The sequence below is a fragment of the Argopecten irradians genome, chromosome 2 (genome assembly GCF_041381155.1).
Source record: "Argopecten irradians isolate NY chromosome 2, Ai_NY, whole genome shotgun sequence".
Lineage (NCBI taxonomy): Eukaryota > Metazoa > Mollusca > Bivalvia > Pectinida > Pectinidae > Argopecten > Argopecten irradians.
In genome coordinates this window covers 13,605,465-13,621,576 of record NC_091135.1, presented here as the reverse complement: position 1 = coordinate 13,621,576, position 16,112 = coordinate 13,605,465, and the positions used below count along the sequence as shown (strand labels likewise).

At 35.7% G+C, this 16,112-nt stretch overlaps 1 protein-coding gene and 2 long non-coding RNA genes across 4 annotated transcripts; all 3 read left to right on the top strand.

The window, feature by feature from the left end:
* Positions 1-6,492: 6,492 nt before the first annotated feature.
* LOC138314528 (uncharacterized) lies at positions 6,493-9,169 on the top strand. 2 transcript variants are annotated; one of them, XM_069254908.1, is made up of 6 exons: positions 6,493-6,641; positions 7,195-7,266; positions 7,502-7,582; positions 7,812-7,943; positions 8,154-8,221; positions 8,637-9,169. In XM_069254908.1, the coding sequence occupies exons 1-6, from the start codon at positions 6,635-6,637 to the stop codon at positions 8,691-8,693; spliced, it is 417 nt and encodes a 138-aa protein (XP_069111009.1). In that variant the 5' UTR covers positions 6,493-6,634; the 3' UTR covers positions 8,694-9,169. The 2 variants fall into 2 exon arrangements, with proteins under 2 accessions (XP_069111009.1, XP_069111010.1); XM_069254909.1 differs by lacking the exon at positions 7,195-7,266 and having other exon boundaries at positions 6,536-6,641.
* A 2,688-nt stretch (positions 9,170-11,857) lies between these two features.
* LOC138316893 (uncharacterized) lies at positions 11,858-12,917 on the top strand. The gene is made up of 3 exons (XR_011207675.1): positions 11,858-11,977; positions 12,531-12,602; positions 12,837-12,917. It is a non-coding gene; the product is annotated as an uncharacterized lncRNA (long non-coding RNA).
* A 291-nt stretch (positions 12,918-13,208) lies between these two features.
* Positions 13,209-14,294, top strand: LOC138316892 (uncharacterized). Its single transcript, XR_011207674.1, has 3 exons — positions 13,209-13,278; positions 13,488-13,555; positions 13,964-14,294. It is a non-coding gene; the product is annotated as an uncharacterized lncRNA (long non-coding RNA).
* The last annotated feature ends 1,818 nt before the right edge of the window (positions 14,295-16,112 follow it).

The window sequence follows — 16,112 nt, the reverse complement described above, 5'->3', positions numbered from 1 at the left end:
GTTTTCTCAAAAAAGTATGACATTACGCTTGCAATCACATCATGTCACAATCAACACCTTATACCTGCAAGGGCAGATCTCTGAAATATGCTTATTACATTTTTCATTTAATTTTCAATTTTTTAAATTCAGGTCATAGGAATGTGTCAAGTCCCAGTGCTTGTATTATAGCCAATTTTTTTTTTTCAAGAAATCAAAATATTGCAATAAAATTTGTAGGCATAGATAGAGTTGGCGTTTTATTGGTAGAAGGGAGGCAACTCCTGAATAAAATTGCACTATTTCCCCGTTTTGTCAAGTTTATACGTTATTGTATTTTAATTCCGAAATTTGTTTTGGGTAGCCAGATGGTTTTTCTCCATGGTCCTATACGTACCCAGCCTAGCTACCATACATTTCAGCCACAGTTATGAATTGGTTCCTATGTGTCCTAGCTATGACACTGCCTGAGAAAATCACCCAGGCACATTTTTCTATACTTCTTTGTAGGTTTCCTATTATTTTATGCTGGTACATGCATAAATTTATATATTATTTTTGTCCAAAACAAATATAACAATTCTTCTTAATATCCACTGTACCGATTACAAGACATCAAGTTCACAATTTGTAGACTTGCTTGATGTGAAAAGATAATGTCATGCTGTTAATTTATTTGCATGTTCAGTTTTATTGCCTAGTAGGTTTGAAAACAATTTAAAACAAGTACCATGATATGCATACAAATGTATTAAAATGGTTTGCATAATCATTAGTTTGCTATACTTTCAATAATAGTTGCCAATTGTAGCTCAGAAGACGACACCATTATTGATCTAAAATTATTTTGAGCTACAATACTGCAGCTTTGCTCCTCCAATCTGTTTTACCCTCTTTTTATTACAGTTTATTTTATAATCAAATTGATTTGAACTCTTGCAGGTAAAGTTTTATCCATGAGTTGGCACATTTTGAATTTGTCATTTTACTTTTTTCCAGACTTCTTTATTCCTGAGTAAAGATATTCCAAGTCAGTCTGATGTCCTAATGGCGTTATTTTAATGACAGAAACAGCAATGGATAGGTCGACAAATTGTTGTTTTCACTAACCATTAATTAATAACATTGACATAAATTTGTATGTGAGAAATCTCTTACTAAATCATTACAATTAAATTTTTAGGTCATCTGACTCTTAAGGTCAGGATGTCAGACCTATAGTTGAATATTCTATTTGTTTGTTGTTGCCCATTGTGTACTTGGGTATGTGTCATTAACTTTTCATTCAAACAATTTCTTATAAATAACAAAAGGACCAGGGTACTGAGCCTGTAGCATGCTGGGATGAAAAGCTACCAAGTCTGTCAAATGAACAACCTTGGCCTTCATGGTCACAGGGGTAAAAAAAAGACTAAAATCTTTAAATGACTTCTTGTCTAATACCTAAAAAGTTTCGAGGCCAATTATTGGGCCTGTGTTTAAGCATGCTGGGAGGGTTTTCAGACCTACATGTACCTTGCTGTTAAGGCCAGAGATCGTGTGAGAATCTCCAAATAATTACCTAAAAGGTAAAAGGTCTTAAGTACTGCAGTCACATATTGGGAACGTAGCATATATTGCTAGATGAAACTTGATGAAGCACTTCCAAGTTTGTTTACTTGAATGACCTTGAGCTACTTTCAAGGTCTCAGTGGTCAAATATATCAGAAAAAAACTATTAATTGTCAAAGAAAAGGTAAGCATTTTCAGCCTATTTGGTGTTTTGTATTTTGTCCAAAGACTTTTTCCGAGTAATGTTTACTTTTACTGTTGTACCAATAGTCAGACGACCAATAAGACCCTTAGGCCTTGAAATTGCTTTTTCAATTATACAGCAGAATATCTCTTTTCAGGTAATACCGTATTTCACCGCAAATAAGACCCCCCACCAGTTTTGACACATTTTCAGACTTAGGGGGGGATGTCTGAAAATAAGACCCCCACCTATTTTTCCATTTGGATGGGGGATTTGAGCAATGGGGTATTTAAAAATGTCACCGAAGTGATTGTGTACCAGGACGGTTTTTTATTAGCTCACCTGGTCCGAAGGACCGAGGTGAGCTTATGGGATACTGCAGCGTCCGGCGTCCGTCGTCCATCGTCCGTCGTCCATCGTCCGTCGTCCGGCGTCCGTCAACAATAGACTTCTTCTCCATAACCGCTGGTCGGATTTCAACAAAATTTGACTGGTAGCATCCTTATGGGCTACTAACTGAAAATTGTACAAATGATGGGGCTGATCCCCCTGGGGCCTGAGGGGCGGGGCCAAAAGGGGTCAATTTGGCTATTGTCATATAAACGACTTCTTCTCTGAAACCAAGCATGGGATAGCACCCATAATGCAATGGTAGCATCCTTATAGGGTGGGGATTTAAAATTGTACAAATGATGGGGCTGACCCCCCGGGGGCCTGAGGGGCGGGGTCAAATGGGGTCAATTTGGCTATTTCCATATAAACGACTTCTTTTCTGAAACCAAGCATGGGATAGCACCCATAATGCGATGGTAGCATCCTTATAGGGTGGGGATTCAAAATTGTACAAATGATGGGGCTGACCTCCCGGGAGCCTGAGGGGCGGGGTCAAAAGGGGCCAATTTGGCTATTTCCATATAAACGACTTCTTCTCTGAAACTAAGCATGGTATAGCACACATAATGCAATGGTAGCATCCTTATAGGTTGGGGATTCCAAATTGTGCAAATGATGGGGCTGACCCCCCGGGGGCCTGAGGGGCTGGGTCAAAAGGGGTCAATTTGGCTATTGTCATATAAACGACTTCTTCTCTGAAACTTAACATGGGATTACGCCCATAATGCAATGGTTACATCCTTAAAGGGTTTGGATTGAAAATTTTGCAAATGATAGGGCTGACCCCCCGGGGGCCTGAAGGGTGGGGTCAAAAGGGGTTAATTTAGCTATTTCCATATAAACGACTTCTTCTCTGCAACTAAGAATGGAAGAGCACTTATAATGCAATGGTAGCATCCTTATAGGGTTGGGATTTGAAATTGTACAAATGATAGGGCTGACCCCCGGGGCCTTAGACGGCAATAGATGCGAGGTCAAAAAGGTCAATTAGGCTACTACTTTCATATAAATTACTTTGTCTCTGAACCTATGTATTGGATAGCATATTTGTATGGTATCAATAGCATCATTGTATGGTTGTGATTCAAAATTAAACTTTGGGAGTCAATTTTGCTTATATTTTTCTAATTGTCAGAGTCTTGTGATAATTACTAACAAAAAACCAGGTGAGCGATACAGGCCCTCTGGGCCTCTTGTTTGTTTTTTCGGCAAAGAAAAAAACACATAAGCTTAGTAAACAACTGTTTGTGTTTGTTATTTCTGTCATTTAGTTCAAGTTAATTCATGGGTGATATACATTAATTATTAAGAATTAGCAATTGTGGACGGTGCTTATATTTATTTGAATGTTATTTTCGACCAAATACGCCGATATATATTTCCATGTACATCTGTAGGCACTGTTTTCACCAGCATGGTCAGCATGTTTTAGTGTCCGTACAGCTTGTCATTTTTGACATGAATCGGCAAAGATATTTGTCATTGATGCACATCGTTTCTGCAGTCGTGGATTCTAATTCAATAGAATCATTACCTAAAACATTTTCCTAATGCCTCCCTTGGCATCGCCTCCCTTTTGGCCTTGAGTTGAGCGTTCACCCCCTGTTAGGAAGGCTCTGGGTTCTGTCCCCTGGCCGAGACACACGAAAGTCTGTAAAAGTGGTAGTTTCTGCTCCTGCTTAGTGCCAAGCAAACACGGAGTGGGACGACTGGTTCGCCAGTTGTCAGTATAATGTGACCGGATGGGTTGTGTTGCTTGGTGTCTTCGGCGACATGCTTCAGTGATATATAGCACTATAAAAAAGGCAACAGTTCCACTATACAAGAAGACACAACATGAATATACCGCAGTTTCACAAAACACGGACCCTCGCACAACACGCAGCACACCACATACATGGGAGGGTCCTTATATCACCATAGTTGTTAATAGGACGTTAATAAATCAAACAAACAACCTTAAACATCTACTAAGACATTTACCGTTTCAAATATGTTTATTTGTGAATGTAACGTACCTGTAGTTTACGATTGGTCGGAGAAACCATTCTTTACTTTTCAGCCGTCATGTTTTGTTTACGCAGTTAGTATAATATGATTGGCCGCAAAGTTTTCGTATTTTACTTTGGATACAAAAATGCTTACTTGCTTCAATGTTTTAATGCAGTTAATACTTGCATTAATCTCTGAAATATTATCAAACTATAGTCGTATCAATAGCAATACCGATCGAATTACCTGCAAACACGGCTCGGTGTGAAAATCTTAAAGCATGGCTTCAACCCGACGCCATTTTCCAACACATGTGTGTAATGTTACGATCTTACAAACAGATGCATGTCAACACATTAAAGTTTAATCACGATCTTTTGCTCATTTGGCTGAGACAAATGTAGGTTAATTCTTCTGTTTATGATCGAACTTGATGTGAAAACGTGTGTGTGTAGTGAATTTTAAATAATCCCGAGACTGAACGGCGATGCGTTTAGTGTATCTTCGTTTTGGCTCTTAAACAGGGATCTGTTTTGACCCATGTAACAGTAAATTATTTTTGTAATTGATAAATATGTTCAAATGCCACTGTTTATTGTGGCCATGTCCGTATTTGCTTTCTATGTTCAAATGATATAACACAATCAACTTTACGATGAAGCCGTATTAGGCCACACAACAAGGTTTCAATGATACTCGCAATTGGAACAAACATGAATCATGCTGCACAAACTTCAATTATAGTAATCCACATGGCGTCATGTATCTTGGGTCAACAACCAGTTTTTCATAAAAGAAATTTGATAAGTACATGATTATTTGATACATATTAACTCCCTTGTATATTCCTGAGGTAAAGCAATACAGAAGAGCGACCTAGCCCCGGGAAGTACTTTCATTACGCGGAAAGCCCCTGTTTATAATCATACATAAAGAAATAAAAACCAAATATATTCTAAAATTGGTCCATTCAATATGGAGAAATAAAGGTAAGTTTCAAATGTTTGAAAAATAAAAACGGCTAAACTGGGTTAGAGATAAAGCTTTTGGGGTCCTCCGGAAGCGTCTCTTGATCGGAAATACTAGAAGTAAAATCAATGGCAAAATTGTCGAAAAACCTGCAAGATTGACATATACAAAAATGGCTTATTCTGCTATTGGCATAGGAATTGTCAAGTTCAGGAAGGTTTAAAAAAGAAAACTGAGTAGAGTGTTTCGAAATTTTGGTCCAAAAATCATGCAAATTTCCAGGTAAATTGTAAATGTTGTGCAGATAAATTAGATGTATACTTATTACAGGTATTTATTACAGTTAAATGACTATACATGTACTTAGAATTCTAAAGCATGATGTAAGTGTTAAACTCGTTCGTGAAAATGTTTGCCGACGACGCTAAGCTGATGAAAGGTATTGGATGTGTCAGAGACAGACTAGACCTATAGAACGACATCGACAATATCATTAAATGGTCTGAGGCATGGAACATGAAATTACACCAAAAACTGCAAACACAAGTCTATTGGAAATCCAAAATTAACATGAAAACTTCTGCTACAAAATGGGCACAAATGAAGAAATAATCAAATGTAGTTCGGAAAAAAGATCTTAGTGTTACATTTGACCCTCACCTCAAATTTAGTTAGCGTGTGAATAATTCAGTCTCTTAAGCCAACCGAATTACAGGATTGATATTCAAAACATTTAGCTATATCAACAAAGACATGTTTTTTAACCTTTAAAAAAAAATCTTGTTAGGTCTAATCTGGAATACGCATCATGCGTATGGAACCAAATTTCCATTAAGGACCAGATTTTGATTGAAAATGTCCAGAGACGAGCTACAAAAAGAGTGAAAGTTTAAACAACCTGACATATGAACAACGTCTCAGATCACTAGGAATACCAAGTCTTCAGTATCGACGGAAACGAGCAGATATTGTCCAGGTCTACAAAATAATCAATGATATCGATATTATGGACAAGGACAAGCTCTTTACAATGTCTCCTGTTACTGTCACCAGAGGGCACTCAAAAAAGATTCTGAAGCGCGGTGCAAGATTGAATGTCACAAAGCACAAATTCAACAGTAGAACATGGAACTGTCTACCTGAAAAAGTGGTATCTGCAATGACACTGAACTCATATAAGTCACGCATGAACAAGCACCGGCACAGTGAGCCCTATAATTTTCTCCTTTATGTTTTTAATGTTACTTGATTGGACAACGATTGTATACAAGGACACGCCTCCAGAAGCCACTAGAGCTTACAACGGTGTTAATTTACATAATCATATAATAACATGATCAGTTTTCATAAAGTGTACTAATCTACTTCTTGTGAGCTACATGTACCTCCATATCTATGACGTCATTGTTATGTTAACTATTATGACGTCATAGACCCAATGTTGAATTGTTACGTCAACATCAAGCTGCTTCACAACCAGATTCTTGCTGCACGCTACTCATCTGCGGTATTGTTTTAATAGTGATTTATCAAGGAAATTGACAGCTACATCAAACTGTATCCGTTATGGAAGGTGAGTCATTGTGTCGAGTATTTGTACTGTGTAGTTGTAAGTAATTATTAAATGTATTAACGGATATCTGTCTAAAACAATCGACATATAGATTGATTGAAATACACTTACGGTAAACATACGTGTTTTGGCGCTAATCATATTTATCGCATTGCGCGCTGGAATTTATTCTTTTATAAAATATTGTTGCATATATAAATAAGATAAGTAAATCTTTTATGCAGCAATTATAAATGAGTGAATACATTGTTCCGCTAATTTTTTAAATATCGGTTTTGCGCTAAAATGTGATTTTGGCGTTTCGGTTACAGATATTTTCTTTCTTTATTTCTTTCCTTGTGTTTTGTTTAGTTATCAACCAACCTACAGTGTATATTGTTTAGCCTATTCGAGATGTATTTTCCTCATTTGAAAACCGTACATGTAGCTCCATGATGTAGGTCTGGAGATTGACAAACAACAATGAAATCTGGTCGAAATTGTTTTTTATTCATTACATTTATATATTCTGAGTATCTCAATCCCAGCAATGGGTTTTGTTATATTTTGTAAGGTTTTATGACAAGTTCAAGCTACATCAAACTGAAGCACATAGCACCAAGCCCACAGAAAGGCTTCAACCATCGTAAGTAGATTAAGATCTCACCGAACATCTCGAGAAATCCCATCAATGCTCAAAACGAGATTAAAACAATCATTTTGATTTTGTTAACACATCAACGCGATAGAAACTATCAATCACAATGAGTCGCTTCAATTAGTTGACGAAATTAAGAGAAAAAATGAGTTTTGTTTTAGGTTTGAAGTTTCTGAACTGAATTCGTTGCCCCTGTTACATTACCGATATCGATTGTTTTCAGCTCCAATTGTTCCTCCTGCTCCCGCTACTAGAGAGGAAATGATGACTCCCGCCTGGTCAAAATATCTCCCGGATGTACCAGGTAAGGCTCAGTACATGTGCATACGCATCTCGGAAACTAATCAGTGATAAACTTTCACCCCTCCATCACACAAACAATTCTTTCATTTGTTCGCAATAATACCATGTCTGTTATAAATAGGTTTGTTTTGGAACTGCAAGGATAGTAATATTTCTGTTCTTTGTAAATAATAGATTAGTACTACAAATGTGAATATTTATTGTAAATTGATATATATTTATTCTAACAGAATCCAAATCGGCTCGAAGCAGTTCCCCGATCCTGGAAAAAGAGGAAACAGAACTAAGAGAGAAAAGCGACAATCGGAGCAAAATATGGCACCACCTCTTCTACAAGAAAGACTACTCTAAAACCCAAAACGGTATACAATTGTCATGGCAATATTTTACCTTTTGCGATTATATCCAAATGTTAGAGCTAGCATGTCTTAATTTAGAACATTCCTAGGTGTACCTCAAGGAGATGTCATCAGTCCTTCATTTTGTAACAGGTAGAGCTTGATAATCAATTTTACTAAATGTATGGGTGTATTTGTAAAACATCGAATTGACGATATTAATTTTCATTATAGAAACTGGATGGTACAATGTGATGAAGAAATACAGGGCGACGAAATCGTTACACGACATTCTACTTCCAGTAAGTACATGTGACTTTGCCTGAACAACATTCCAGATATGAATACTTGTTGAAGTCATTGAATTCCGGATGTAAGGCTGAGATATGTACGGTCTAGGATCCGAGTATGATTAGTGTAATTAGTATGATATATACATATCAACACTATATCTATAACAAGGAGATCACTATTGCACGATGTCTATTATCCACTCCATGTACCAAACTGAATTTAAATGCAGAGGTGAGTTTCTCGAGGTACAGATGGTCTTGTTTTGTAACTATGTTAAATTAAAAATGATTGATAGCGGATTTTGAAAGTACAACATCCACTAGAATTTTTACTTGATATTTGTTACAATTTTAATTAAAGGTAAACTTGTCAAGATTTCTAGGTTCTATAGGCAAATATTTACGATAATTTATTTATTTTCAGCGTAAAGTAAGAAATGACGTCCCCGCTTCCCCAGCCACCGGCAGTTACAGCGCATGATCGAACAAACAGATACAATGGTGATGTTTCACGGACAATTCAAGGACAATTAAAATATGATGGACACATGTATTCTGACGTTCTGTTGTTCTGACGTTGAAAGTCTACAAGAGCAGAAACGAACGATTCATGGCACATATAATGAACTCTTTAAGAATTGTTTTTTTACATTTCTTGTCCACCATTTTAATAAGAACCTCTACAGACACATTCTTTACATTTTGATAGGTATTATATTAATTTTATAGATAACAATATTAAAGACAGATATTTACTAGCTGCCTGTTGTTTCTGTTTTATGATAATATCAAGCATGTTTGGAACTTACACGAAAATCGAGGCAGTTATGTAATAATTGCTCATTAAAAAGACATTTGCCGGGGTAAACTCATATATAGACCATGTCAAAGAGTTCGCTCTATGTAATCTGCTAATTATCATTTTGGTTTTGGATCGTTACATTAACTTGTTTTTAGAAGAAGAATTTCCGGTTCACGATTGTTTTCTAATGCAGTTAAAATTAACAGTAGGGGCCGCAGAATCAAACCAAAATAGAGTTCCGGGAATCACCTTTTGGGCACAAGATTTCATAGAGAGGTGAATGGTTCGAGCCTGCTGATTGGGTATTAATGGTGCATCAGTTTCAAATGTTTAATGTGTGATTAAGACAATAAATGTAGACGTGAAATATGCAAGGACATTTTGAATTCTTTTCAGTCTCTTTCTGACAGGGGAAGGGAAATAATCCAAATAGCAATTTTATGAAAATTTTATTCAATTTTTAGTGCGGAATTCAACAAGATATGGAACCGCCACACAAAAGTTTAGGAAGATGTTACTTTTTTAACGATTTTTTTTCACAGTTGTGTGTAATGACTCTCGTCAAAATTAGTGTTGAATGACCGGACTTGAAAAGTCCATCAAACCCGGACAGTGACAAACATTAACACTGGCGTCTATGGAAAATCATTTGGTTCTGTGGTCTCTAGTATTTACCGTTAAATGCCAAACAAACACATTTGTAGAATTGTAGCTGAGCAGTAATCTATTACACATTTCTTTTGAATCTAACCAGTAAGACATAAACGTATATGTTTTAATTATGTTAACACGACACAATTACTATTTACTCCAGTTAGTAAAATGAAAGTAAGGAGGGTTCACGGATGACCAAAACAGCGCCCTGCTGGATAAAATGTTTAAAATTAAATCCATTCAGTAACATAAAAAAAATTAATTATACGTAATATGCTCTTAAACAGGGATCTGTTTTGACCCATGTAACAGTAAATTATTTTTTTGTAATTGATAAATATGTTCAAATGCCACTGTTTATTGTGGCCATGTCCGTATTTGCTTTCTATGTTCAAATGATATAACACAATCAACTTTACGATGAAGCCGTTACAGGCCACACAACAAGGTTTCAATGATACTCGCAATTGGAACAAACATGAATCATGCTGCACAAACTTCAATTATAGTAATCCACATGGCGTCATGTATCTTGGGTCAACAACCAGTTTCTAAAAGAAATTTGATAAGTACATGATTATTTGATACATATTAACTCCCTTGTATATTCCTGAGGTAAAGCAATACAGAAGAGCGACCTAGCTCCGGGAAGTACTTTCATTACGCGGAAAGCCCCTGTTTATAATCAAACATAAAGAAATAAAAACCAAATATATTCTAAAATTGGTCCATTCAATATGGAGAAATAAAGGTAAGTTTCAAATGTTTGAAAAATAAAAACGGCTAAACTGGGTTAGAGATAAAGCTTTTGGGGTCCTCCGGAAGCGTCTCTTGATCGGAAATACTAGAAGTAAAATCAATGGCAAAATTGTCGAAAAACCTGCAAGATTGACATATACAAAAATGGCTTATTCTGCTATTGGCATAGGAATTGTCAAGTTCAGGAAGGTTTAAAAAAGAAAACTGAGTAGAGTGTTTCGAAATTTTGGTCCAAAAATCATGCTAATTTTCAGGTAAATTGTAAATGTTGTGCAGATAAATTAGATGTATACTTATTACAGGTATTTATTACATTTAAATGACTATACATGTACTTAGAATTCTAAAGCACGATGTAAGTGTTAAACTCGGTCGTGAAAATGTTTGCCGACGACGCTAAACTGATGAAAGGTATTGGATGTGTCAGAGACAGACTAGACCTACAGAACGACATCGACAATATCAGTAAATGGTCTGAGGCATGGAACATGAAATTACACCAAAAACTGCAAACACAAGTCTATTGGAAATCCAAAATTAACATGAAAACTTCTGCTACAAAATGGGCACAAATGAAGAAATAATCAAATGTAGTTCGGAAAAAGATCTTAGTGTTACATTTGATCCTCACCTCAAATTTAGTCAGCATGTGAATAATTCAGTCTCTAAAGCCAACCGAATTACAGGATTGATATTCAAAACATTTAGCTATATCAACAAAGACATGTTTTTGAACCTTTAAAAAACTCTTGTCAGGCCTCATCTGGAATACGGATCATGCGTATGGAACCAAATTTCTATTAAGGACCAGATTTTGATTGAAAATGTCCAGAGACGAGCTACAAAAAGAGTGAAAGTTTAAACAACCTGACATATGAACAACGTCTCAGATCACTAGGAATACCAAGTCTTCAGTATCGACGGAAACGAGCAGATATTGTCCAGGTCTACAAAAAAACAATGATATCGATATTATGGACAAGGACAAGCTCTTTACAATGTCTCCTGTTACTGTCACCAGAGGGCACTCAAAAAAGATTCTGAAGCGCGGTGCAAGATTGAATGTCACAAAGCACAAATTCAACAGTAGAACTGTGGATACATGGAACTGTCTACCTGAAAAAGTGGTATCTGCAATGACACTGAACTCATATAAGTCACGCATGAACAAGCACCGGCACAGTGAGCCCTATAATTTTCTCCTACATGTTTTTAATGTTACTTGATTGGACAACGATTGTATACAAGGACACGCCTCCAGAAGCCACTAGAGCTTACAACGGTGTTAATTTACATAATCATATAATAACATGATCAGTTTTCATAAAGTGTACTAATCTACTTCTTGTGAGCTACATGTACCTCCATATCTATGACGTCATTGTTATGTTAACTATTATGACGTCATAGACCCCATGTTGAATTGTTACGTCAACATCAAGCTGCTTCACAACCAGATTCTTGCTGCACGCTACTCATCTGCGGTATTGTTTTAATAGTGATTTATCAAGGAAATTGACAGCTACATCAAACTGTATCCGTTATGGAAGGTGAGTCATTGTGTCGAGTATTTGTACTGTGTAGTTGTAAGTAATTATTAAATGTATTAACGGATATCTGTCTAAAACAATCGACATATAGATTGATTGAAATACACTTACGGTAAACATACGTGTTTTGGCGCTAATCATATTTATCGCATTGCGCGCTGGAATTTATTCTTTTATAAAATATTGTTGCATATATAAATAAGATAAGTAAATCTTTTATGCAGCAATTATAAATGAGTGAATACATTGTTCCGCTAATTTTTTAAATATCGGTTTTGCGCTAAAATGTGATTTTGGCGTTTCGGTTACAGATATTTCTTTCTTTATTTCTTTCCTTGTGTTTTGTTTAGTTATCAACCAACCTACAGTGTATATTGTTTAGCCTATTCGAGATGTATTTTCCTCATTTGAAAACCGTACATGTAGCTCCATGATGTAGGTCTGGAGATTGACAAACAACAATGAAATCTGGTCAAAATTGTTTTTTTATTCATTACATTTATATATTCTGAGTATCTCAATCCCAGCAATGGGTTTTGTTATATTTTGTAAGGTTTTATGACAAGTTCAAGCTACATCAAACTGAAGCACATAGCACCAAGCCCACAGAAAGGCTTCAACCATCGTAAGTAGATTAAGATCTCACCGAACATCTCGAGAAATCCCATCAATGCTCAAAACGAGATTAAAACAATCATTTTGATTTTGATAACACATCAACGCGATAGAAACTATCAATCACAATGAGTCGCTTCAATAAGTTGACGAAATTAAGAGAAAAATGAGTTTTGTTTTAGGTTTGAAGTTTCTGAACTGAATTCGTTGCCCCTGTTACATTACCGATATCGATTGTTTTCAGCTCCAATTGTTCCTCCTGCTCCCGCTACTAGAGAGGAAATGATGACTCCCGCCTGGTCAAAATATCTCCCGGATGTACCAGGTAAGGCTCAGTACATGTGCATACGCATCTCGGAAACTAATCAGTGATAAACTTTCACCCCTCCATCACACAAACAATTCTTTCATTTGTTCGCAATAATACCATGTCTGTTATAAATAGGTTTGTTTTGGAACTGCAAGGATAGTAATATTTCTGTTCTTTGTAAATAATAGATTAGTACTACAAATGTGAATATTTATTGTAAATTGATATATATTTATTCTAACAGAATCCAAATCGGCTCGAAGCAGTTCCCCGATCCTGGAAAAAGAGGAAACAGAACAAGAGAGAAAAAGCGACAATCGGAGCAAAATATGGCACCACCTCTTCTACAAGAAAGACTACTCTAAAACCCAAAACGGTAACAATTGTCATGGCAATATTTTACCTTTTGCGATTATATCCAAATGTTAGAGCTAGCATGTCTTAATTTAGAACATTCCTAGGTGTACCTCAAGGAGATGTCATCAGTCCTTCATTTTGTAACAGGTAGAGCTTGATAATCAATTTTACTAAATGTATGGGTGTATTTGTAAAACATCGAATTGACGATATTAATTTTCATTATAGAAACTGGATGGTACAATGTGATGAAGAAATACAGGGCGACGAAATCGTTACACGACATTCTACTTCCAGTAAGTACATGTGACTTTGCCTGAACAACATTCCAGATATGAATACTTGTTGAAGTCATTGAATTCCGGATGTAAGGCTGAGATATGTACGGTCTAGGATCCGAGTATGATTAGTGTAATTAGTATGATATATACATATCAACACTATATCTATAACAAGGAGATCACTATTGCACGATGTCTATTATCCACTCCATGTACCAAACTGAATTTAAATGCAGGGGTGAATTTCTCAGATGGTCTTGTTCTGTAACTATGTTAAATTAAAAATGATTGATAGCGGATTTTGAAAGTACAACATCCACTAGAATTTTTACTTGATATTTGTTACAATTTTAATTAAAGGTAAACTTGTCAAGATTTCTAGGTTCTATAGGCAAATATTTACGATAATTTATTTATTTTCAGCGTAAAGTAAGAAATGACGTCCCCGCTTCCCCAGCCACCGGCAGTTACAGCGCATGATCGAACAAACAGATACAATGGTGATGTTTCACGGACAATTCAAGGACAATTAAAATATGATGGACACATGTATTCTGACGTTCTGTTGTTCTGACGTTGAAAGTCTACAAGAGCAGAAACGAACGATTCATGGCACATATAATGAACTCTTTAAGAATTGTTTTTTTTACATTTCTTGTCCACCATTTTAATAAGAACCTCTACAGACACATTCTTTACATTTTGATAGGTTATTATATTAATTTTATAGATAACAATATTAAAGACAGATATTTACTAGCTGCCTGTTGTTTCTGTTTTATGATAATATCAAGCGTGTTTGGAACTTACACGAAAATCGAGGCAGTTATGTAATAATTGCTCATTAAAAAGACATTTGCCGGGGTAAACTCATATATAGACCATGTCAAAGAGTTCGCTCTATGTAATCTGCTAATTATCATTTTGGTTTTGGATCGTTACATTAACTTGTTTTTAGAAGAAGAATTTCCGGTTCACGATTGTTTTCTAATGCAGTTAAAATTAACAGTAGGGGCCGCAGAATCAAACCAAAATAGAGTTCCGGGAATCACCTTTTGGGCACAAGATTTCATAGAGAGGTGAATGGTTCGAGCCTGCTGATTGGGTATTAATGGTGCATCAGTTTCAAATGTTTAATGTGTGATTAAGACAATAAATGTAGACGTGAAATATGTAAGGACATTTTGGAATTCTTTTCAGTCTTTTCTGACCGGGGAAGAGAAATAATCAAAATAGCAATTTTATGAAAATTTTGTTCAATTTTTAGTGCGGAATTCAACAAGATATGGAACCGCCACACAAAAGTTTAGGAAGATGTTACTTTTTTAACGATTTTTTTTCACAGTTGTGTGTAATGACTCTCGTCAAAATTAGTGTTGAATGACCGGACTTGAAAAGTCCATCAAACCCGGACAGTGACAAACATTAACACTGGCGTCTATGGAAAATCATTTGGTTCTGTGGTCTCTAGTATTTACCGTTAAATGCCAAACAAACACATTTGTAGAATTGTAGCTGAGCAGTAATCTATTACACATTTCTTTTGAATCTAACCAGTAAGACATAAACGTATATGTTTTAATTATGTTAACACGACACAATTACTATTTACTCCAGTTAGTAAAATGAAAGTAAGGAGGGTTCACGGTTGACCAAAACAGCGCCCTGCTGGATAAAATGTTTAAAATTAAATCCATTCAGTAACATAAAAATAATTATACGTAATATGCTCTTAAACAGGGATCTGTTTTGACCCATGTAACAGTAAATTATTTTTTGTAATTGATAAATATGTTCAAATGCCACTGTTTATTGTGTCCATGTCCGTATTTGCTTTCTATGTTCAAATGATATAACACAATCAACTTTACGATGAAGCCGTTACAGGCCACACAACAAGGTTTTAATGATACTCGCAATTGGAACAAACATGAATCATGCTGCACAAACTTCAATTATAGTAATCCACATGGCGTCATGTATCTTGGGTCAACAACCAGTTTCTAAAAGAAATTTGATAAGTACATGATTATTTGATACATATTAACTCCCTTGTATATTCCTGAGGTAAAGCAATACAGAAGAGCGACCTAGCTCCGGGAAGTACTTTCATTACGCGGAAAGCCCCTGTTTATAATCAAACATAAAGAAATAAAAACCAAATATATTCTAAAATTGGTCCATTCAATATGGAGAAATAAAGGTAAGTTTCAAATGTTTGAAAAATAAAAACGGCTAAACTGGGTTAGAGATAAAGCTTTTGGGGTCCTCCGGAAGCGTCTCTTGATCGGAAATACTAGAAGTAAAATCAATGGCAAAATTGTCGAAAAACCTGCAAGATTGACATATACAAAAATGGCTTATTCTGCTATTGGCATAGGAATTGTCAAGTTCAGGAAGGTTTAAAAAAGAAAACTGAGTAGAGTGTTTCGAAATTTTGGTCCAAAAATCATGCAAATTTTCAGGTAAATTGTAAATGTTGTGCAGATAAATTAGATGTATACTTATTACAGGTATTTATTACAGTTAAATGACTATACATGTACTTAGAATTCTAAAGCACGATGTAAGT